Raw genomic sequence first — 18,818 nt, 5'->3', positions numbered from 1 at the left:
TGTGATATTTGATTCGAGTTCTTCAAGATTTTTCAGCATTTTCCGTAAGAATCACTTGCATCTTACTCATTTTCTTCCACGTTTTTTCCGTTCCGTAACGGGCTCGGATCGTCTGGTTTGCGTTCACCACTTCTCTCCGTCTTAATTTTAATCCAGATGGTGTCAGGAAGCCAGAACACCATTTGACTGGCAAGAAATCATGGAAAAAGAAACACAGTTCAGCAGAATGTTCAAATTACTGCCCGATTCTGTTGCTGTTCCACACCATGAAGAATTTTGAATGCATTCTTGACAACCGTATTCGCGACATCGTTCAAATAATCGTCTATCAAGCGGGGTTTGTCAAGAACTGTGACACTACGTAATACATGCTGCGCTGCGCTCTTTACATTGCATTTCCAGATCTAGAGAAAGCATTGACTCATTTGGTATGGTCTACGGCAACCACTAGTACCAGAAGAACTCGGGCGCTTAAATTGCTCTACCACAATGCAAAAAGTAAAGTGCGAAGTGTAGTGGGCATGTCAAAATCGTTTCGTGTCTCTGTCGGTGCTCATCAAGGAACCGCACTCTCACTACTCCTCTTTGTCCTCTTTGTAGGTGAATGCATTTACCCACAGAGTATTGGACTCCCGATTCGGTACGTCGTCGGACTACCAACTAAACACCTCCCCATCGTCAGAAAGCTAGCCTGAAACCGTTTGTCACATTACTTCGGGCTACTCTCCGAACTCTCCGGCTTTGAGAAGCCTTCAAATAAGGGAATTCCTTTCACAAACGGGAGGGGAGAGGAGGAAGGAGGAGGAACTATCAGTTTAAGGAACCCCCTTGCCATTTGGTACCTCCATCGGTCGAGCTCTATCTTCTTAGCAACGTGAAGGACGCGAGCGTAATGGGCAACAAGGCTCCACCTGCCAGCACTCCTCAGCATCTCTTCGACAATGTTGTCTGGAGAGGGATCCCCTGTGTTTAAATAGAGCTGCTCACGAATCCCATCCCACCTTCCACAAGAAAAAAAGTGTGGTGGGCGTCGCCCACAACTCCATTGCGAAACACACAATCCGGAGAACGCGCCTTTCCAATCTTGTGCAGGTAAGACTGAAAACCTCCATGCCCACTTAAAAATTGGGTAAGGAAATAGTCAGCCTCACCATGCTTCCGATTCAGCCACGGACCTAAATGCCGATAAGCCGCACAGTCCATCTGCCTCTAGTTTCATTTTGCCAAGAGAGCTGCCATTCGTCTAGGGTGCATTGCCGCTTTTCACGAGCACCAACCTTCCTTGCGCTTGCAATGCGGATCACGGCCGATTCAGAGGCAGTGCGGTACGCAGACGCCACCCGCAAAGCTCCCCGTCCCTGTACTTGCGCGATACGCTTACGATATACCTTTTTTCCAAGAGCGTGAGCTCATACCTTTGTGCCGTAGAGCAGGACAGACTGCGTAGAACTCATCAGAAGACTGCTAGACATAGGACCCCCAATATGTACCATTAGCCTACGTAACACCGAAACTCCACCTGTTCGCTGCTGCTTTGATTTGCTCAAAAAAGCTCATCTTTGAGTCAAGAGTCAGCCCGAGGTACTTTACCGTTCGTTTTGACTCGATTATCGACTCGCCGAACGATATGGGACGCAGGGCCGGAATTCTCTTTTTAGTCAGGATGACGACTTCGGCAAGGTTCAGTGCAAGATTGAAACCATGAGTAGTCATCCATCCCGTCACATCGATATGCTGAGTTTGCTTTGCGCCTGTTCGACAGCGTGCCAACAACAAGCGCCGCGACATCAACTGCATAACCGACCAGGCGCGACTCTTCTGGCATGCCGAGTTTCAGTAGACTATCATAGGTAGCGTTCCAGGGGTCTGGCCCCAGTGTTTCATAGAGCAGGGAGCGGTTCCTCAGATAGTCCCTCAATATCCGTAAGAAATAATTCGGCACGTGGAAAGTATTGTCTAGTGCGTCTAGAATGTCTTTCCGTCTTACGGAATTAAAAGCGTTTCTGACGTCAAGCGCTACGAGAAGCACCACCCGTCAGGTTCGGCGGCTATGTACCTCCGCTCTAAAAACCAAACTGCCGGAGAGATAAATCTCCGGCAGCGCGGATTGCTTCAGCGAGTTTACTTCTGATGAGCTTTTCGAACACTTCCGGCAGCGTCATGCCTACATATTGGGCGGTATGAAGACGGCAACTCGGGATCGCTTTTCCCTTTGTGGATCAGCGCAAGCCTCGCCACTTCCCAACGAGCATGGAAAGTGCCCTCCTTTAGGCAAGCGTTGAATGCACCGAGCAGTAGGTTTGGCCGGTGTTGGAATACCAGTTTGTATACCTCTGCTGGAATACCATCGGGTCCTGGCGCCCTCTTGCTTTTCATAGAGAGGACTACCTGTTCCAACTCTTTTATAGAGAAAAGCGGAGAGTCCTCCGCGTTCGCCGCGTCGACGTCATCATACCATATGGGGTGCGCAGGGAATAATGCCCTTACAATGCGGTCCATCTGCTCGGCCGTAAGTGAACAGGGTTTCCGCAGAGCCCCGATTTTTCGGGTTACCAGTTTGTAACCGAGTCCCCATTCACCTCGTCGATCATATCCTGCCAGCAGCGAGCATTGCTCTTGTTTATTTCACTGCGGAGTCCTTTTGGCTGATTTGTACTCTGTCATTATGGTACGTGGCTCCTCCCCGTCGCTTAGACGTTGTGTTAAGCGGCGCAGTGTGTAACACTCCTTCCGGAGCTCTGTGATTTCCACTGTCCATCAATACATAGAAGGTTTGCCACGTCTCCGCAGGCCGTCGTTATCAGGTTCATAACTGAATTTACGACAGTGTCGGCTACAGCGGCTCCGCTGCCAGGAGTACCCTCCAGCGCGGCTCCACCTATTCCAAGAGTTGCGAGAAGTCTTCCAGAACTCACCAGCGACACCAGTGATTCCGACGTGAAGGTTACCTCTGGAATGCCTCCCTCGCAGCCCAAGCATCGGAACTACCAGTCCTGTCCTCGCCGCCATTTCCAGAATTCGTCTCCCTTTGGAGTCTGGTCTGTGTGAGTAACCAGGATCCGGCCATCTGTGCCTAAAATAGCGTCCTCCAAAGCATCAAGCCTGCGTCAAAAGTCCGAAATCGTCTCATTCGTTCCGCAAGTAAAACAAATGGAGCCCTGTCCGATGATTTCTTTGCGTCTCGGTGGTCCATCTTGACGAGAATCTAGCTAGAGGATAGGAACGAAGCATGGGAAATGGTGACAAATATCTCAAAGGAAGCGGACAAGTTATGTGCAAAGCTAAGTGGAGTCGATACCAGGTGTGGAGTGGAGTCTTGGCCTCAACTATACATCGATGGTTAGACGAGATGGAGGGCGAAAGGAGCCAACTTTTCCACTTACTTATGGAAGCTCCCTAGCGTGGAGGGCGATCTTTTTTTGATGGTATCGGTAGAATGAGCAAGGCTTTCTTTGATACCATTCCACATATGAAAAACGTATTACTGGTGAACGGTTAGAAGTAGATGCCAAAGATAACCGAACTTTCCACCTGCTTGAAGAGCAGGTGCGTGTAATGTAGTGTAATTATGAGTTATTTAACGAGACCCGGGTGCAAGATGCGAAGGAAAGGAATCGTATCGTGTCGCTCTATATCTTTTTAGCAGCGGCCTTAATTTCGACAAGCAACTTATTGGATTTAGAGGAGCGACGAAGTGATGCGATCGATCTCTTTATTGGCTCAGTTGGAGATCCAGTTTTTACTAGATCAACGGCGCACCTTAAGGGGAAGAGGTTCAGCATTCATGGATCAATCGTAATTTGATAGAAAATGCACAAAAATTGATGTAATAAAAAACAAGTTGTATATGTATATGTGAAACTTTTATTTACTTTATCACAATTATAATCAAACATTTTCCCTTACAATTAAATTGTAAAAAATAACAAATATTTGTTCTTATGGTATGTATGTGTATGCTTATCAAATATAACCCCATTAAATCTCTCAACTTCCATAACCATTTACCTACGTAACTCTCTACCCAATCAACAATTCTTACGATGATTTACTCGTGGATGCCTCAGCTCCTTTGGCTGCTTTAGCTGCCTCTGCAGCTTTTCTTCGTTTGGTGGCAACAAATACTACCCAAGCAAATCCAACGATGTTGGAGATAAGAACACGCAACTAGCAAATAAAAGATATTAATAAGAAAATATTCGGTCATAAAACATTGTACAAAAATTACCATTGGAGGCACGAAGTAAATATTCAGGAATACTGGCAGTGATAAGTATCTCCAATTCAACGTGAGTAATGGTACGTACAACTTCATGAGATTATTCATTGCAAATTTGTGGTTGTTTCCCTGAAAATGAAAGTAATGAATGTGTAATATGCTACGGTTATATTAATTTGGTATCCGATGCATCATTACAGTCGAAAACTGTCTATCCGGAGGCATCTAATGGCCCAGATGTCCAGTCTTTTCTACTGAACCCATTTCCCTCTTCACATTGAATGTAGTCCTGACTCCGATGTTAGGAACATTATCTTCTTGCAAATCCCAATTTCAATTGTTTTTGGAATACACCTTTTCAGAAGACCTTAGCAAAACCAGATTCAGTATATGTGAGTACACCATGAATTCTTCAGGGTTTTATTATAGAAAATCAATGGGTCATAGCCTTCCACCGAGAGACATCTATAAATATAGACATTCGCCAGATAGTTTGGTTTAATCTTACGCCTTTCTTCACTCCATGTCCGCTTTTTCGCCGTGGATAGCCCAAAAGGATTCATGTGTGAAAAGAACATTTGCTGCAATTGGTATTTTCTTCTGCTCAGTGCGTTCTGTTTTGCATCTGTCTTTTTACACTCTTTTTTTGGATCACTTGCGAATATTTGGAAATACGTGCATACTACATTTGGACAGAAATCTCTTGGTCGTCTCATCTTCAAAAAGTTCCCTCGTTAGATACTATTAACAAGGAACGGGCGATAAGGAAGAATATGATATAAAAAAGCAAATGTTGTTATATACACTAAACGCGATGAAAGATAATTAGGAAAATTAACAATTCCCAGAATGCAAGTGCGACCTTCTCGTGGAAGAAATACGGGAGAAAGCGTTTCCATTTATTGTGTTTTTGAATTATTATTGTTTGGTCGATAAACGACATGGAGATAACTGAGTAGCGCTACATATCATAATGGAGTTTTTTTTATTTAACTTTATTATTATTTAATCTGCTGGCGTAGTTTTCTAGCGTGTGGAATAATTTCCGTTATCAATAATCAGCTTTACGTCAATTATACCCCAAGAGATGGAATTGATATGTGTTTTGTTGTATGAGAATTACTTTAATTTAGTCAACACTTTTTTATACATGAGAAACTAGAAAGTGTTGCGATAGGTCGTGAGCAAATCTATTGAATTTGTCGGCAAATATGGATGAATATGGTGTCGGGTGGTTAGAGCGTTGGGTTGTCGTAGCGGAAGGTTGCGGTTCAAATCTCACTGGTGGTGGTGTTTGACAGATAGACAGAGAGATTTGTTATCGTGACTGGATGTCGGATAGCAGTCGGCCCAGCTGTGAATGTGTACCTGAGTCAAATCAGGGAAATACTCGTAATCTCAGGCGAGTGCAATGCTAAGACCACATTGTCTCCTACAGTTTTACTGTAGTGTACCTTTACGATCTTGAATGAAGTGTCCTAAAGGCCCAAACACAATTCCGTTGCGGCCGGCACGCAGCTTCAATGTACAATGAAGATCTAAGGTCGGTAAGATTTGGTCTGATGACAGATTACAGTCGTTTACAGTATAGCGGCGCTTATCGTTTTTGACTGTTACATTTGAATGGGATTAATTAGCATGAAAAAGAATAGTATAGGTCCCAGGGTGAAACCCACGATGGAGCATAAAACCTGGGAAATGCCTGCTGAACCAACACCAACAGCTTTACTACTAAACTCTATCTCCACCTCCACGTGGTGACCGCTAGGAGCTCTTTCTTAACGAAAAGCTGCAGACAGAGAAGGATGAAGGCGAGTCTCCCGCCCCTAAAAACGGGACAAATTGTACCAATTGATCCTCCAGGTTGGGAGTTGTGTAGGTCTGACAACCCTACACGGAAAATAACTTGTTACGAAGCCACAACAGGAGCCTCGGACTTGACGAAATACACAACGATTTGTAACGATTTGCGCATTTTCTCATGGGACGTGCGCTCCCTGTACAGACCGAATGCTGCTGAGCAGCTAGCGGATACCCTGTCCCAATATAGGCTTGATGTAACATCGTTACAGGAGATGCGTTGGATAGGGACCGGTTTCCTGGAGAAGAGCCGCTACACCATTTATTATAGTGGGCATCCAGTAAACCATGTGCTCGGAGTAGGTTTCTTAGTCAGCCAAAAAAAGAAACCTGTTGTTATCGGGAACGGCTATGCACTCTGCGTTTGCGAGACAAGTTTAGAAATATAAGCCCCTACGCACTTACAGAGGAGACTGCACAGTCGGAAAAGGATACCTTCTACGAGGCAGTAGAACGAACCCTCGAAGCCTGTCCCAGATATGATACCAAAATCATACTTGGAGATTTCAACAGCCAAGTAGGGAAGGAGCCCGTATTCAGACGATGCGTTGGCTCTTATAGCTTACACCAAAATACAAATGATAACGGACTGCGGATTATTCAATTAGCAGGATCACACGAAATGGTTGTTGGAAGTACCTGGTTTGCGCGGAAAGCGCTCCACAAATATACGTGAGCCCCTCCAGACGGGACCACTTTCAACCAAATTGACCACGTGTTGATCAAACGCCGCCACCTCTCAGCCTTGATGAATGTCAGAACATATAGGGGGGCCAATATAGACTCGGATCACTATCTCGTTGGCATGATACTCCGAGCTCGAATAACAACACCACATAGAATCCCCTCTGACAATCAGGTGAGAGTTAACACTGAAGCCATCCACAACACAGCCCTCCGCGACATCTATAAGAGGGAAATGGATGCCGCAATAACCGCAGTCAACAGACGACCTGAAGATGAAGCATCAACAAATGATCTTCACAACCACCTGAAGAACGTTATCATTGATACGGTCACAAACATACTTGGCAACCGCAAAAGCTAGCAAAGGAACGGAAGAATGCTGCATACCGAGTAATGTTGTATTCTCAAAGAACGCGGGCACGCGCAGAGACTTATCACGAACTCCGTCGAGCGGAGAAGCGACTTCACAGACGGAAAAAGGAAGCCTGGGAGAACCAGCAGGTCTGTGAACTTGAAAAGTACAGAGAGCAACCGCACCAGCCGCACAAGTTTTACCAACAAGTCAGCAGGATGAAGCCTTATACACCTCGATGTTCATCCTGCTGAGACAAAGAGGGAAATCTGATTTCCGACAGAATGGGCATATTGGAGCAATGGGTTGAGTACTCTGATGAACTACTGAACAACCAGAACATCAGCGAGTTGGAGGTCCCGCCAACTGAAGACAACGGGCAAATACTGCCACCACCAAGCATAGAAGAAACAGTCCGTGCAATTCATCGGCTAAAAAATCATAATTCGCCAGGCACCGATGGAATTACAGCCGAATTGATTAAATATGGAGACGACCAGTTACACCAAGTGATTCATCAACTTGTGCTCAAGGTGTAGGACAGCGAATCAATGCCTGACGATTGGCAACGGGGCATTATCTGTCTCATACATAAAAAGGGGAGATATCACACTGTGCAGCAATTATAGAGGTATCACGTTGCTGAGTACCATCTATAAGATATTCTCCGCTATCTTGCTAGGCCAAATACGCTCAGAGCATCATGGACCCATACCAAAGAGACTTCACTCCAGGCAAATCAGCAACAGATCAAATTTTCCCTGTGCAGCAAGCGATGGAAAAATTTTTGAAATATGGCATCATCGACTATGATAGCATAGCCAGGGTAAAACCGTACACTGCCATGAGAGAATTCGGTATCCCGACGAAATTAATAAGACTAACTAGGCTGATCCTGACCAATGTGCGAGGCCAGACAAAAGCAGCAGGATCACTTTCAAGACCATTCGACATCAGCAACGGTCTACGACAAGGGGATGCTCTATCATGCATCCTCTTTAACCTGGCCCTCGAGAAAGTGATCCGTGATGCTGAGGTAAATGCAAGAGGTACGATCCTCTTTAAATCCACCCAACTACTGGCCTATGCTGACGATATCGACATCATGGGAAGAACCACCCGAGTCGTACAAACTGCCTTCATCCAAATCGAGCAGGCGGCGCGAAATCTTGGGCTGTACATCAATGAAGGCAAGAAAAAGTATATGGTGGCAACGTCAGCACCGAAAACCAACCACTCAACAACATCAAACCGCACTGGTCAAACGGGAAGAATAAGGATAGGAGAAAACAACTTTGAGACCGTTGATAATTTCTCCTATTTAGGGTCGAAAATCACAACCGATAACAGCTACGATGATGGAATCCGCCTATTTCAGCTTGCAAAAACTGTTTCGCTCGAAACGTCTTACCGTAGGGTCAAAGCTCTTACTGTACCAGAAAATGATCTTGCCAGTCCTCATGTATTCCTCGGAAACTTGGGTTCTTAACAAGAAGAATTGCGAACTCTTGGCCGCGTTCGAGAGAAGAATCTTCCGAAGAATTTTTGGCCCCCTACATGGACGATTCCGTAGCCTACATAACGACGAAATCTATGAGCGATAACATGACCGTCTATTGTGGATAAAATCCGGCTCAATAGGTTACGGTGGGCGGGTCACTTAATCCGTATGGATGAGGATGATCCAGCCCGGAAAGTCTATAAGGGCAGTATCTATGGCAGAAAAAGAAGACGAGGCAGACCCTGCCTAAGATGGAGCGATGGCATAGATCAGGACGCCAGAGAGCTTTTAGAGATATCGAATTGGTGGACCTCGGTGTAAAACCGTGATGTTTGGAGTTCCTTATTAAGGCAGGCCTAGACCGGATACCGGTTGTTGCGCCGTTGATGATGATGAAGATAAAACACTTTCATCATATGGTTGAGGCAACGGAGTTCAACATCTTTAAAAAACGAGTGCTCACCACATCAATTTCGCCATCTATATTATATTGAGGAGTTTACCACCGATATCCAGCACGTATCCGGCTGCGACAACTTTGTCGCGGACGCATTATCTCGCGTTGAGGAGTTGCAATCAATTATCGATTATGGAAAACTTGCAGCTCCTCATTCTGCGTGCGAAGAGCTTAAAATGCTACAACAAGGAAACTCAGGGCTTCCACTATAGCAATTCCAATTTTCAGGTGTCAACTGCAAGCTATTGTGTGATGTATCCACTGGTACCATCTGACCTTAGATCATTTAATCATTCCGACAAACTGTTTTCAACAGCTTACACTACTTATCCAACCAGAAAGAAATACTATCGTTGAACTGGGAGCACAGAGGAATGATTGTAGGGATTGGATGTGTGGTTGCAATAATTATCAGCGATCAAAAGTGGCTTGTGAGTGCACCAGTCGGGACCTTTGTGCCACCGTAATCTAAATTCGAGAATGTTCATCTAGATCTTATCATTATGCCTTATTGCAAGGTCCAACTCTACTGCCTGACCTTGATAGACCGTTTCTCACGTTGGCCGAAAATAGCACCAATCCCCGATCAACAAGCCATCACAGCTGCCAGAGCGTGCCTTCAAACATGGATTTCCGGGTTCAGGATACGACTTCAGATCACCATGGATCAAGGAAGACAGTTTGAATTGAGGTTGTTTCAAGAACTCAGCAAACTGTGATCTATGCAACCCACATCCGGTAGCTAATGGCATGGTCAAGCGTTTTCACTCTCAGCTCAAAGCCGCAATGGCCGCTGGACAGAAGCATTGCCAGTGATGCTACTAGGCATCCGCACGGCTTGGAAAGAAAACTTCGACGCAACTAATTTCGCCGTGGAGACAGCGTTTCCAAGTCTTACGTGCAGTCAATGGGAGAACATGACTACAAAAGGATCTTCATATTCAAAGACTTGGCAACAACAAGCTAAGTCTTCATCCGTAACGATAGTCTAAAAAAATACTTGAACCTCCATACCAGGGCCCATGGCCGGACGTATCATTACAGTATCCATTGATCGGCTCGTCTGCTTACGCGATGGCCGACGATATTGAAGAGAATCCAATCTCGGACCAACAACAGCAAGCCTCCATGGCAATGCTCACTCCCGAGAGAGACATCCGAAAAATCGTTCAAGTTCCCGTTTAACAACCTGAAATGGCAAACTCAACGAAATCTGGCAGACGGGCTAGATTTCCTAATCATTATCAGGCAGCCCTTAAATAACAGGTTCACAGCTGAGGTCACGACACGGCCAGCTGAACCATTGTAATTTCTTCGCATTCAATCACTGCCAGGGTTGTGCTGTGGCGGTGGTAATTCCCAAAAACCCAATTTTGTCAAGGTGTTTCTATTTCGGGCTCCATAGAAAACAGCGGTCTCCAGGAAGTTCTCCCTATCCTTCCTCCCCCTCTAGTTGGGCGGGGGACGAAGGTAATTAGTTGTAGACTCGAAACTTGAATCAGAATGTTAATTCCCGAAAAAAATCTCTTAGATTTTCAGCTATATAAAGTATTTGTGGCGCAGCGGGGTTAACAACATTTGGTGGCGTTTTCGCCGAATCTGCGATGATACCAACAAACCACGGTCCGTAGGTTGGCCTGACGCCCTGCTATTCGATCGCCCTTTTCGATCAGAAGGCGTCCGAACGCTGAGCGTCCAGTGTCGCCCTCATCTCAGCCATACTGGCCACTAGCGCGGTTTCAGGACCGCCTGGGTGCCCTCCGGGAGTCGTCGCAGCCACAGTGATTTCAACAAGGCGTCGTCGATCTAACCCAATTGCCTCATTTCGCAAAGTAATTGGCGAGTCCAACAATAGCGGCCGTTCAGCAGCCTTCTGATGAAGTTGGCAAGCTGAAGCCTCAAATAGCCGCGCTAGTGGCCAGTATGGCTGAAGTGAGGGCGACGATAGACGCTCTGCATTCGGGCGCCAGGTCGCGAACTTACTCGTCTACAAACTTGTTGCTTATGGGCTAAGACCGCGGAAGGAAATCAATCACAAAATTTTATTTACATTATAAAATCAAATAAAGTTTTATGATTAATTTCCTTCCGCGGATTTAATCCATAAGCAAAAATTTTGTAGACTTTATAAAAGGGTTGGCGAAATCTAGAAGCGTGGTCCGATCGAAACCATATTTATCACTACCAAGCTGTACTCCTAAAGAAAAGGTTTGACGAATCGAGTTGCATTGAAGTATTGCGGAAAGGTCAACATTTCCTCGAGCGAGTTCCATTGAAGATTTATGGAAAACTCTAGATTCTCTCGAAATACTCATCAAACTGTGCAATGCATACAGAGGTAAGAAATTGTGCTCCTACATACGTCTTCAGTCTCATAATTGTGCTCAGGACGCCTTCACCTTAAATGATTGAAATGTAATCCAATTCCAACTTACCTCAAATCTAGACAGCACATACAACGAGACAACTTGGGTCAAAGGAGCATACAAGAATCGTTCTATCAAGAAGAACACCAGCTTCCTGAACTTCATATCCTGCCTGAGAGCCTTCTCTACGATCATGTAGAAGTAGTGAGGAATCGTTCCACCGAAAATGAGCCTGCAATGCATTTAGCTTGTTTCAAAAGGCCTTCCAGTGTGTCCAGGAGCTAAGGATACTCACCCATATAGTCCATAGGCATAGAGGGTTTCCTTATTAACTTTTTTAGCGCCGCCTATTTTTTGAGAAGTATAGTTTGCCGTGGTCGCAATCACACAACTGCAAACATGGAGGAATGGAAAGAAAGCAACGGTTTGTATTTGTAATAGAGATAATTTCATAGATAAACATTTGTAGAGTCTCACTTCACCCCCACTGATACAGAACTGCATACTCACCTTGTAATAGACTTTGTCCTGATGGGGTGATTGAAAAGCTGCTCGAAATAAACCCCCAGGAGGTTGTACACAGGCTTTGAAAGGGACATTTCGAACGAATCTCGCTTCTACTCAATAAAATCCAATCGAACCGCGGCAATTAACAAAATGTCAGATGGAAACGTTCAACTTTGCTCTCGGCCACGGAACTTTGACCACACTCGACTGCACTGACAATGGGAATAATGGTTTCTACATAGATTTCGATTCTGCCCCAAAGTTGTAGATAAGATTCTGCTATTTTCTGGATTAGATAAGACGTGAAAGCGAGATGACCACCCGGATTAGATTTCGGAGTTTTTGTTTACCACTTGGACTGGATTCTCACCAACCTGTAGCCGACCGTCGTGTGGTGCTGACGAGGCGATACCGACTAGCTGCAAGCGATTACAACAATGGCTGAAGCTATCACTCCCCAAATGCGAGACTTCGTAGATTCTCCAGAGCTGAGTGCGCTATTATTAGAATAATTTATGTTTCACTGTGAAACCAAAAATTAGCGAAACTCAGTCGAATGGTGATAAAAAGCGAAGAAGTTGCTTGATCTCCTCCTATTCGTGAAATTGAGGTAAGTAGGAATGTACCCGGCCACTCGGTGTTTATTCTACCTCTCGCAATCCATGGAATGTTTACAAACTCGAGACTGTTTTGATAAGAATAGCGAAGCCTTGGTAACACAATCGTTTCTGCTTTGCCTTCAATAATGACAAGAGACATTTTGGTTATGTTTACGACTTTCCTCCGCCCAACTTAAGTGCTCCGCTCGTCAGCTGGGATGTGGATCTGGAGTCAACGTCCAATAAAATAGGTAATTTGATATTCACTAGATTGCTTCGATTGCTAACCATGAATCATTTTAAATAGCAGATTTTCGCATAGTTAGCTTCGCATTCGAGAATCTAAACATTAAAATGGCTGGTGCCGTACGTAGAAGGTAAACCGATTGCGCTCTTTTCGTGTTATATAAACTTCTTTGTGATAACAATATTCAAGAGGTAGATTAGTATCTGAAGCAGTAACAGCTCAACATATCTTTATTATAATACGTGACTCTTCCTTGTTTAAAATGCATCATAGCCCTCGGTTCATCTCAGTGTGAGCATGCTTACATCAAACTTTTTTTCTGATATTGACGCTGCCAGTTTCTAGTCATTTTATTTTTGTAGCGCTGCACCCCTTTGCAATGCATGGTTTGCCAAAGGAACTGCCTCCAGTCGGGTTATTCTTAACAGACAGTGTCCGTAGATATCCCTAGCTTCCTCTGGTGATGGTTTAATCGACAGTGACTCGTAAGCCTCTAAGCACTCAGACTTTAGTGGTCCATTGCACTCAATTCCTCCGTCCAACGAAATATCCCGGATACGTTTATGTATCGCAGAACTTCCGCTAGATGATGTGATTCTACCCGCTGCAGTTGTATCACATCAGCACCAAAAATCTAATGTCAGATGCATCCATAGGCATCACATGGGAAATCTTCTTCTTCTTTTTCTTCAACCTTTGTCCCGTTCACAAGCGGGGTCGGCTCGTCGTGGTCGGTTTCGCCATTTGGCTCTATCGAATGCCTGATCTGAATGCAATCTCGAGGTTTTTAAATCCCCATCCAGCGTATCAAGCCACCGTTATTTCGGCCGGCCTTTTGGTCGTTTACCATCGACTACGATGTTCAGACCAATCTTGGCAAGTGAATCCTCGTTAGTACGCAATTTTTCCACGATCGGTGCAACCCCATAACGCCACTAGTCCAACGCAGCATCTTCGTCTCCATTACCGCCAGATGCCGTCCATTGTCTTTTATAGTTGGCCAACACTCAGAACCATAGAGAGCGACAGGACAGACGACATTGCAGTAAATTTTAGATTTGAGACGTTCATTGATACGTCGATCCCAAAGAACACCAGTTGTGGAACGCCACTTCATCCAGGTTGCGTTAATGCGTGAATCAATTTCATAACGCATTTCTCCATTGGCTGATAGCGTTGATCCGAAGTATTTGAATCGCTCAGTTCTGGGCAGATCACTGTTTCACGGGGATCGGTCGTCAAAAATTCAGTTTTGTTTAAATTCAATCTGAGACCGTGTTGCATGAGGCGATCATTCCATTTTTGAACAAGTTGCTTGAGATCATTTTTGCTATTAGATGCTAGGAAAACATCATCTGCATAAAGCAGTGTGTAGGGCGCTGGACGTTGGGTATCTGTTGTGACAGTGTCCATAACAAGAACAAAGAGGAGTAGTGAGAGGGCGCTTCCTTCATGGACACCAACAGAGACACGAAGCGGTTTTGATACACCCGCCATATTTCGAACTTTACTTTTCGGATCGTGGTAGAGGAATTGAACCCAGCGCACGAGTTCTTCTGGCACTAAGTGTTGTCGTAGAGCATACCAGATGAGTTCGCGTGGTACAGATTCAAACGCTTTCTCTAGATCCAGAAAGGCAATGTAAAGAGGGTGATGCTTCTCACGGTGTTTCTCCATGAGTAACTGCGCAGCGGGCATTGCGTCAGTAGTTCCGCAGTTTTTGATAAATCCGGTTTAATTCACGTTTATTTCAATGATTCCGCAAATACGGTTGTCAAGAATGCATCCAAAAATCTTCATAGTATGGGAAAGTAACCGGATCGGAAGGTAATTTGAACATTCTGTTGGACTACCTTTCTTTTTCCATATTGGAACAATAATACTTTCTTGCCAGTCAGATGGTGTTCTTCCTTCCAAAATAACCCGATTAAAGAATTCACTGAGCCACAGTGTTGGGTCCCAGCTCTTCGCTTTCTAGAGCTCAGATGCGATGTGGTCGGACGACTTAACCCCACGGTCTTCTTAAGACTCGGATTGATTTTGTGACCACAATCAGAGCCCCACTGTGACAAGCTGCAACGGTAAGGTACCAGTCTATACCGAGTGCATGGCTCAGCATTCATACTGGTAAGGAGTCCGGCACCTCTGTTGAAACGCAATACCACGCGGAGACCCGAAGGTGTCTGTTCGCTTGAACGCAACCAAAACCTCCACGAAGCTCCCACTAAGCGGCCAACCGCAAACAACCGAACTGAACTCACATACAACAGGAATTCTCCTCAAGTATGAGAGTCCAGAGGGCTATTCCGGTTCCCATGATACCAGTATATCCCTGGTAAGGTTTCGTTACTATTGCCACTTCAGATGAGTCCCCGTACAGACTCGATCCTGATCGCCCTGATTAGACCTTTGGAGCATTCGCCTACTGCATCACGGCCGGCAAGCCAATGCGGTACAGCGTCTCCCGGTGCCACCACTATGGAGGTTCTCCTCGGCCACTTGGTTTTGGTTCGGCCAACAGCGTTGCCGCCCCGTCTTCCGCACCGCCACCTCTGAGCACCAGTTGCGCTGAGAGGTGGAACTGGTCCAAATGTCGGCAATGATTGTGGAAGAGGAGGATGAGCAAATTCTTCAGTTGAAATTTGCTCGAAGTATTCTCGCCATCTATCCGTTGCGGCTTGACGGTTGGTAAACAAAGTACTGTTCTTGTCATTAACGTAACAGAAGAGTTCGATATCCTGTGTACGTTCGTTCCGGCTTTTAGTTTAGTTATTTTTAGTTTTAGTTTTAGTCGATACAGATCTCTCTCGCCATCCCGAGTGTTCAGTTTATCGTAAAGATTTTTGTAATGGTTCGCTCGGGTCACAGCAGTTGAATAGTGCGATCAGCTGATATAATGGTGAACTTCATCAGCCGATCATCAAATTTTTCGATTTCCTTAATGTCATCACGGAGACCCTCTGAGATGGCATTGCCAACACCATATTGAGTGTATGGGCTACCAAAATAAAGAAGTTTGTAGCCATTTTTACAGCGTTCGCGTGCAATGTCGCAGCTTTTGGCACCAGATCATCGGGTTTCTTGCAGAGCGCAGATATCAATGGGCCTTTTTCGAAGGGCTCTTGCGAGTTCCTTGGTGTTTCCAGTTAGGATACCAACATTTAGCGTGCAGACACGTATTTGTTTTGTTCGGACTAACTTACTTACGTCCTGACGCCGTCCATGCGTCAAGAACCCTTGCACATTCCTCGACAGGGCCGGAGCCCGTCCTACCGATCATCATGTTTGTAATGACATTGTATGCATTTCCTTGGTCGGCCTGTCGCGGGACCTGTCACCAAGAGAGATCATGTAGGATTTAGCATAGTGGAATAACTCCAACTATACTCTATTTATCTCTTTCCCTGATCTCAGCATTTTATTTTTGTTTTACTGAGGATAGTACAAAGTACGTTGTCTCAAACCCTCCTCCTTTACCTGGCCTGGGGACCAGCATACTATGTTAATAGCATGGCGGAGTTAAGTGTTTTCGATGGTATGGTCATGTAATTCCCGTTAACGAGAATTCACTCGCCAAGATTGGTCTGGACATCGAAGTCGATGGTAAACGACCTTGATATGCTGGATATGGATTCAAAAGCCTCGAGATTGAATTTGATAAAATAAAATGGCGAAACCGATGAACGGGACAAAGGCTTCTTGACCAACGCAATAACAAATTTCCTTTTGTCACGGTGTATACTAGTTTGAACTTCGCGGGATTTCGTATGGTATCGGAGCCCCAGCGCGTTTCGCTTGGCATCACTCGCAGCGGTAATAGAACCGTCAATCCCTTTCGTTTATCAATCTGTTTCCAGGATTTATTTGTTAGCTAGATCTTGTTATGCCCCCTCCGGAACGTGACCGACGACCTACGTAGTACCCGCGAAAAGAGCATTTTTGATGGTTGCCTAATGGCCATTAATATCCTCAGCGGGTTACTTAATGTATGTGTCGTCCGATAAGTAAGATAACTCTCCTAGTGTCGAGCGATGGTTGGACCATACAAGCGGCCGATGTTGAACTTAGAGGGTCGCAGCGCGTAAGAGACCATCAGATGTTGATCCCTTTCGAAGCCGATGTCAGCACCTCTCTTGTTACGCACATTTAGAATACAATTCATAAATCTACTCCTAATCGCAAAGTGGTGAATCTGATTGTACGGTGTCCAATTACCTTATGGCAACCTCTGTACTTGAACAATATGCTATCAAGTAGTGGAGGCTGCAGAAATCCCCACACCTCCCACCATTATCGCGCCATTGCCTGGAGAACACCCGGTACTGAACATTCTGTGATTTTTATGGGAACTATTGGTGTCGCCATTTCTTTTTATCAACTTGATGAATAAGTTTCGCGATATCTTTTAATAATGCTCCTTTGTCACGTAAAGTCTCTTACTTGCAATTTGGTTTTGCCTTATTATTGACCCATGTCTCTAACATGATTATAATTTAGTTCTTCAATTTGAAAAACATTCTTTTTCCTTCCAGGCATTTATTAAACAAAATGTATCAACGAACCAGGTTTCTAAAATTCCCAAGGAACAGGTAAAATAACCAAAAACATGTCTCGGCTGGTGTACATGTTGAAGCAGAGAAAGCTAGAATACAGTAAAGGGCTGGCCCTGCAAAAATATATTGCGACGAAATTCAACCCGTCTCCAGATGAACCTGAAGAGTTTCGTAATGTTCTGATAATAACCGAACACGACCCAGTCTACACAATAGGTATAAGGACAAGAGACTACACAATCGATGACGAAAATCGATTGAGAAAATTGGGGGCACAATTTTACAGGACCGATCGCGGTGGTTTGATAACCTTCCACGGACCCGGACAGATGGTCGCATATCCTGTACTTAATCTTAAACAGTTTACGCCGAGCATGCGGTGGTATGTACAGCTGTTGGAGAAAACTATTATCGACGTCTGTAAGGAATTCAAAGTGACTGCAAGGACTACATGCGATACTGGCGTCTGGGTAGATGATAGAAAAATATGTTCGATTGGAGTCCATGGTTCACGGTATATTACAACTCATGGTTTAGCTTTAAATTGCAACACGGACCTGACGTGGTTTGATCATATAGTTCCATGCGGATTGGAAAAGAAGAGTATGACTTCGCTTTCCAAGGAATTGCAAACTGATGTGGATATAGATGAGGTGTTGCCGGTGTTTAAGAGTTGTTTTGAGAAATGCTTTAATTGTCGTGTCGTAGATATGAATGAATGTGATAAAGACGAAGCTCTACGTCGGTTAGAGGCTAATTGATCATGTTGATATCTTAATTTCACATTTGCTTTTATAATTTTACCAAAACAACATTAGTTATGTAAAACTAATAAAACCTTTTTACAAAAACTCAAATAATTGTCATTTCAGCTTCCTGGACAGTGCAAAAAGATTAACTATATTAACCTGTTACTTGACGACACTCCAATTACATCCATGTCAAATTCAATTAGGACAGGATTTGAAGAAAAAAGGCCCGCATTTTAGTCCTGTTTTTCTGTTGAAAAAATGTTGCAGCGCTCTCTAAACTAAACATTTTCTATCCTCCCTCGAAGTCCATTTTCACTTCAATGGGTAATGCACCCCCCAGTAAACAAGATCTCCATTCCTGGAGGCATATAACTACTTTTTCAGGAATCAACAAAGGCAATCTATGATAGCAAACTTTAAGTCGCAGGGAGTACTGTCCTTGCGTACTCGAGGAGGGCGATTAGATTCGAGTTTTCATTGGACAAATCTGAAATGGCTCTTGCCACAAAGCCTCACCAGAAGTTGGCCCCTGAAAGCACATGTTCCAATTCCTGGAGTATGTATTTTCGATCTGGTTATTTGCGTTTGGTCCCTTGTGGGAGTTTTATCGTGGCTATAGTTCTCAGTGGGTTCAAGGCGTGGAATTTCGCTTTACAACTCGAGTGTCGTGTTCCTTAATTGTGGCAGATGAGTTAGATAGTGTTATGATATGAAAATT

At 44.7% G+C, this 18,818-nt stretch overlaps 2 protein-coding genes across 4 annotated transcripts; one reads left to right on the top strand and one right to left on the bottom strand.

Annotated features, from left to right (window-relative positions):
• Window positions 1-3,902: 3,902 nt before the first annotated feature.
• Window positions 3,903-12,465, bottom strand: LOC119648192 (PXMP2/4 family protein 3). Of its 2 annotated transcripts, none has more exons than XM_038049784.1 (6): window positions 12,324-12,465; window positions 11,953-12,235; window positions 11,738-11,833; window positions 11,512-11,674; window positions 4,229-4,348; window positions 3,903-4,167 (listed from the first exon to the last, which is right to left on the bottom strand). In XM_038049784.1, exons 2-6 carry the CDS (start codon window positions 12,039-12,041, stop codon window positions 4,039-4,041), a joined length of 597 nt encoding a protein of 198 aa, XP_037905712.1. In that variant the 5' UTR covers window positions 12,042-12,235; window positions 12,324-12,465; the 3' UTR covers window positions 3,903-4,038. The 2 variants fall into 2 exon arrangements, with proteins under 2 accessions (XP_037905712.1, XP_037905711.1); XM_038049783.1 differs by having other exon boundaries at window positions 12,300-12,441.
• On the top strand, window positions 12,423-18,205 carry LOC119648191 (putative lipoyltransferase 2, mitochondrial). Of its 2 annotated transcripts, none has more exons than XM_038049781.1 (3): window positions 12,423-12,559; window positions 12,653-12,799; window positions 17,328-18,205. In XM_038049781.1, the coding sequence occupies exon 3, from the start codon at window positions 17,402-17,404 to the stop codon at window positions 18,107-18,109; it is 708 nt and encodes a 235-aa protein (XP_037905709.1). In that variant the 5' UTR covers window positions 12,423-12,559; window positions 12,653-12,799; window positions 17,328-17,401; the 3' UTR covers window positions 18,110-18,205. The 2 variants fall into 2 exon arrangements, with proteins under 2 accessions (XP_037905709.1, XP_037905710.1); XM_038049782.1 differs by lacking the exon at window positions 12,423-12,559 and adding an exon at window positions 12,856-12,925 and having other exon boundaries at window positions 12,660-12,799.
• Window positions 18,206-18,818: the final 613 nt, after the last annotated feature.

The sequence above is a fragment of the Hermetia illucens genome, chromosome 2 (assembly GCF_905115235.1).
Source record: "Hermetia illucens chromosome 2, iHerIll2.2.curated.20191125, whole genome shotgun sequence".
NCBI classification, from domain to species: Eukaryota; Metazoa; Arthropoda; class Insecta; order Diptera; family Stratiomyidae; genus Hermetia; species Hermetia illucens.
This window is presented reverse-complemented; position numbering and strand designations above follow the sequence as displayed.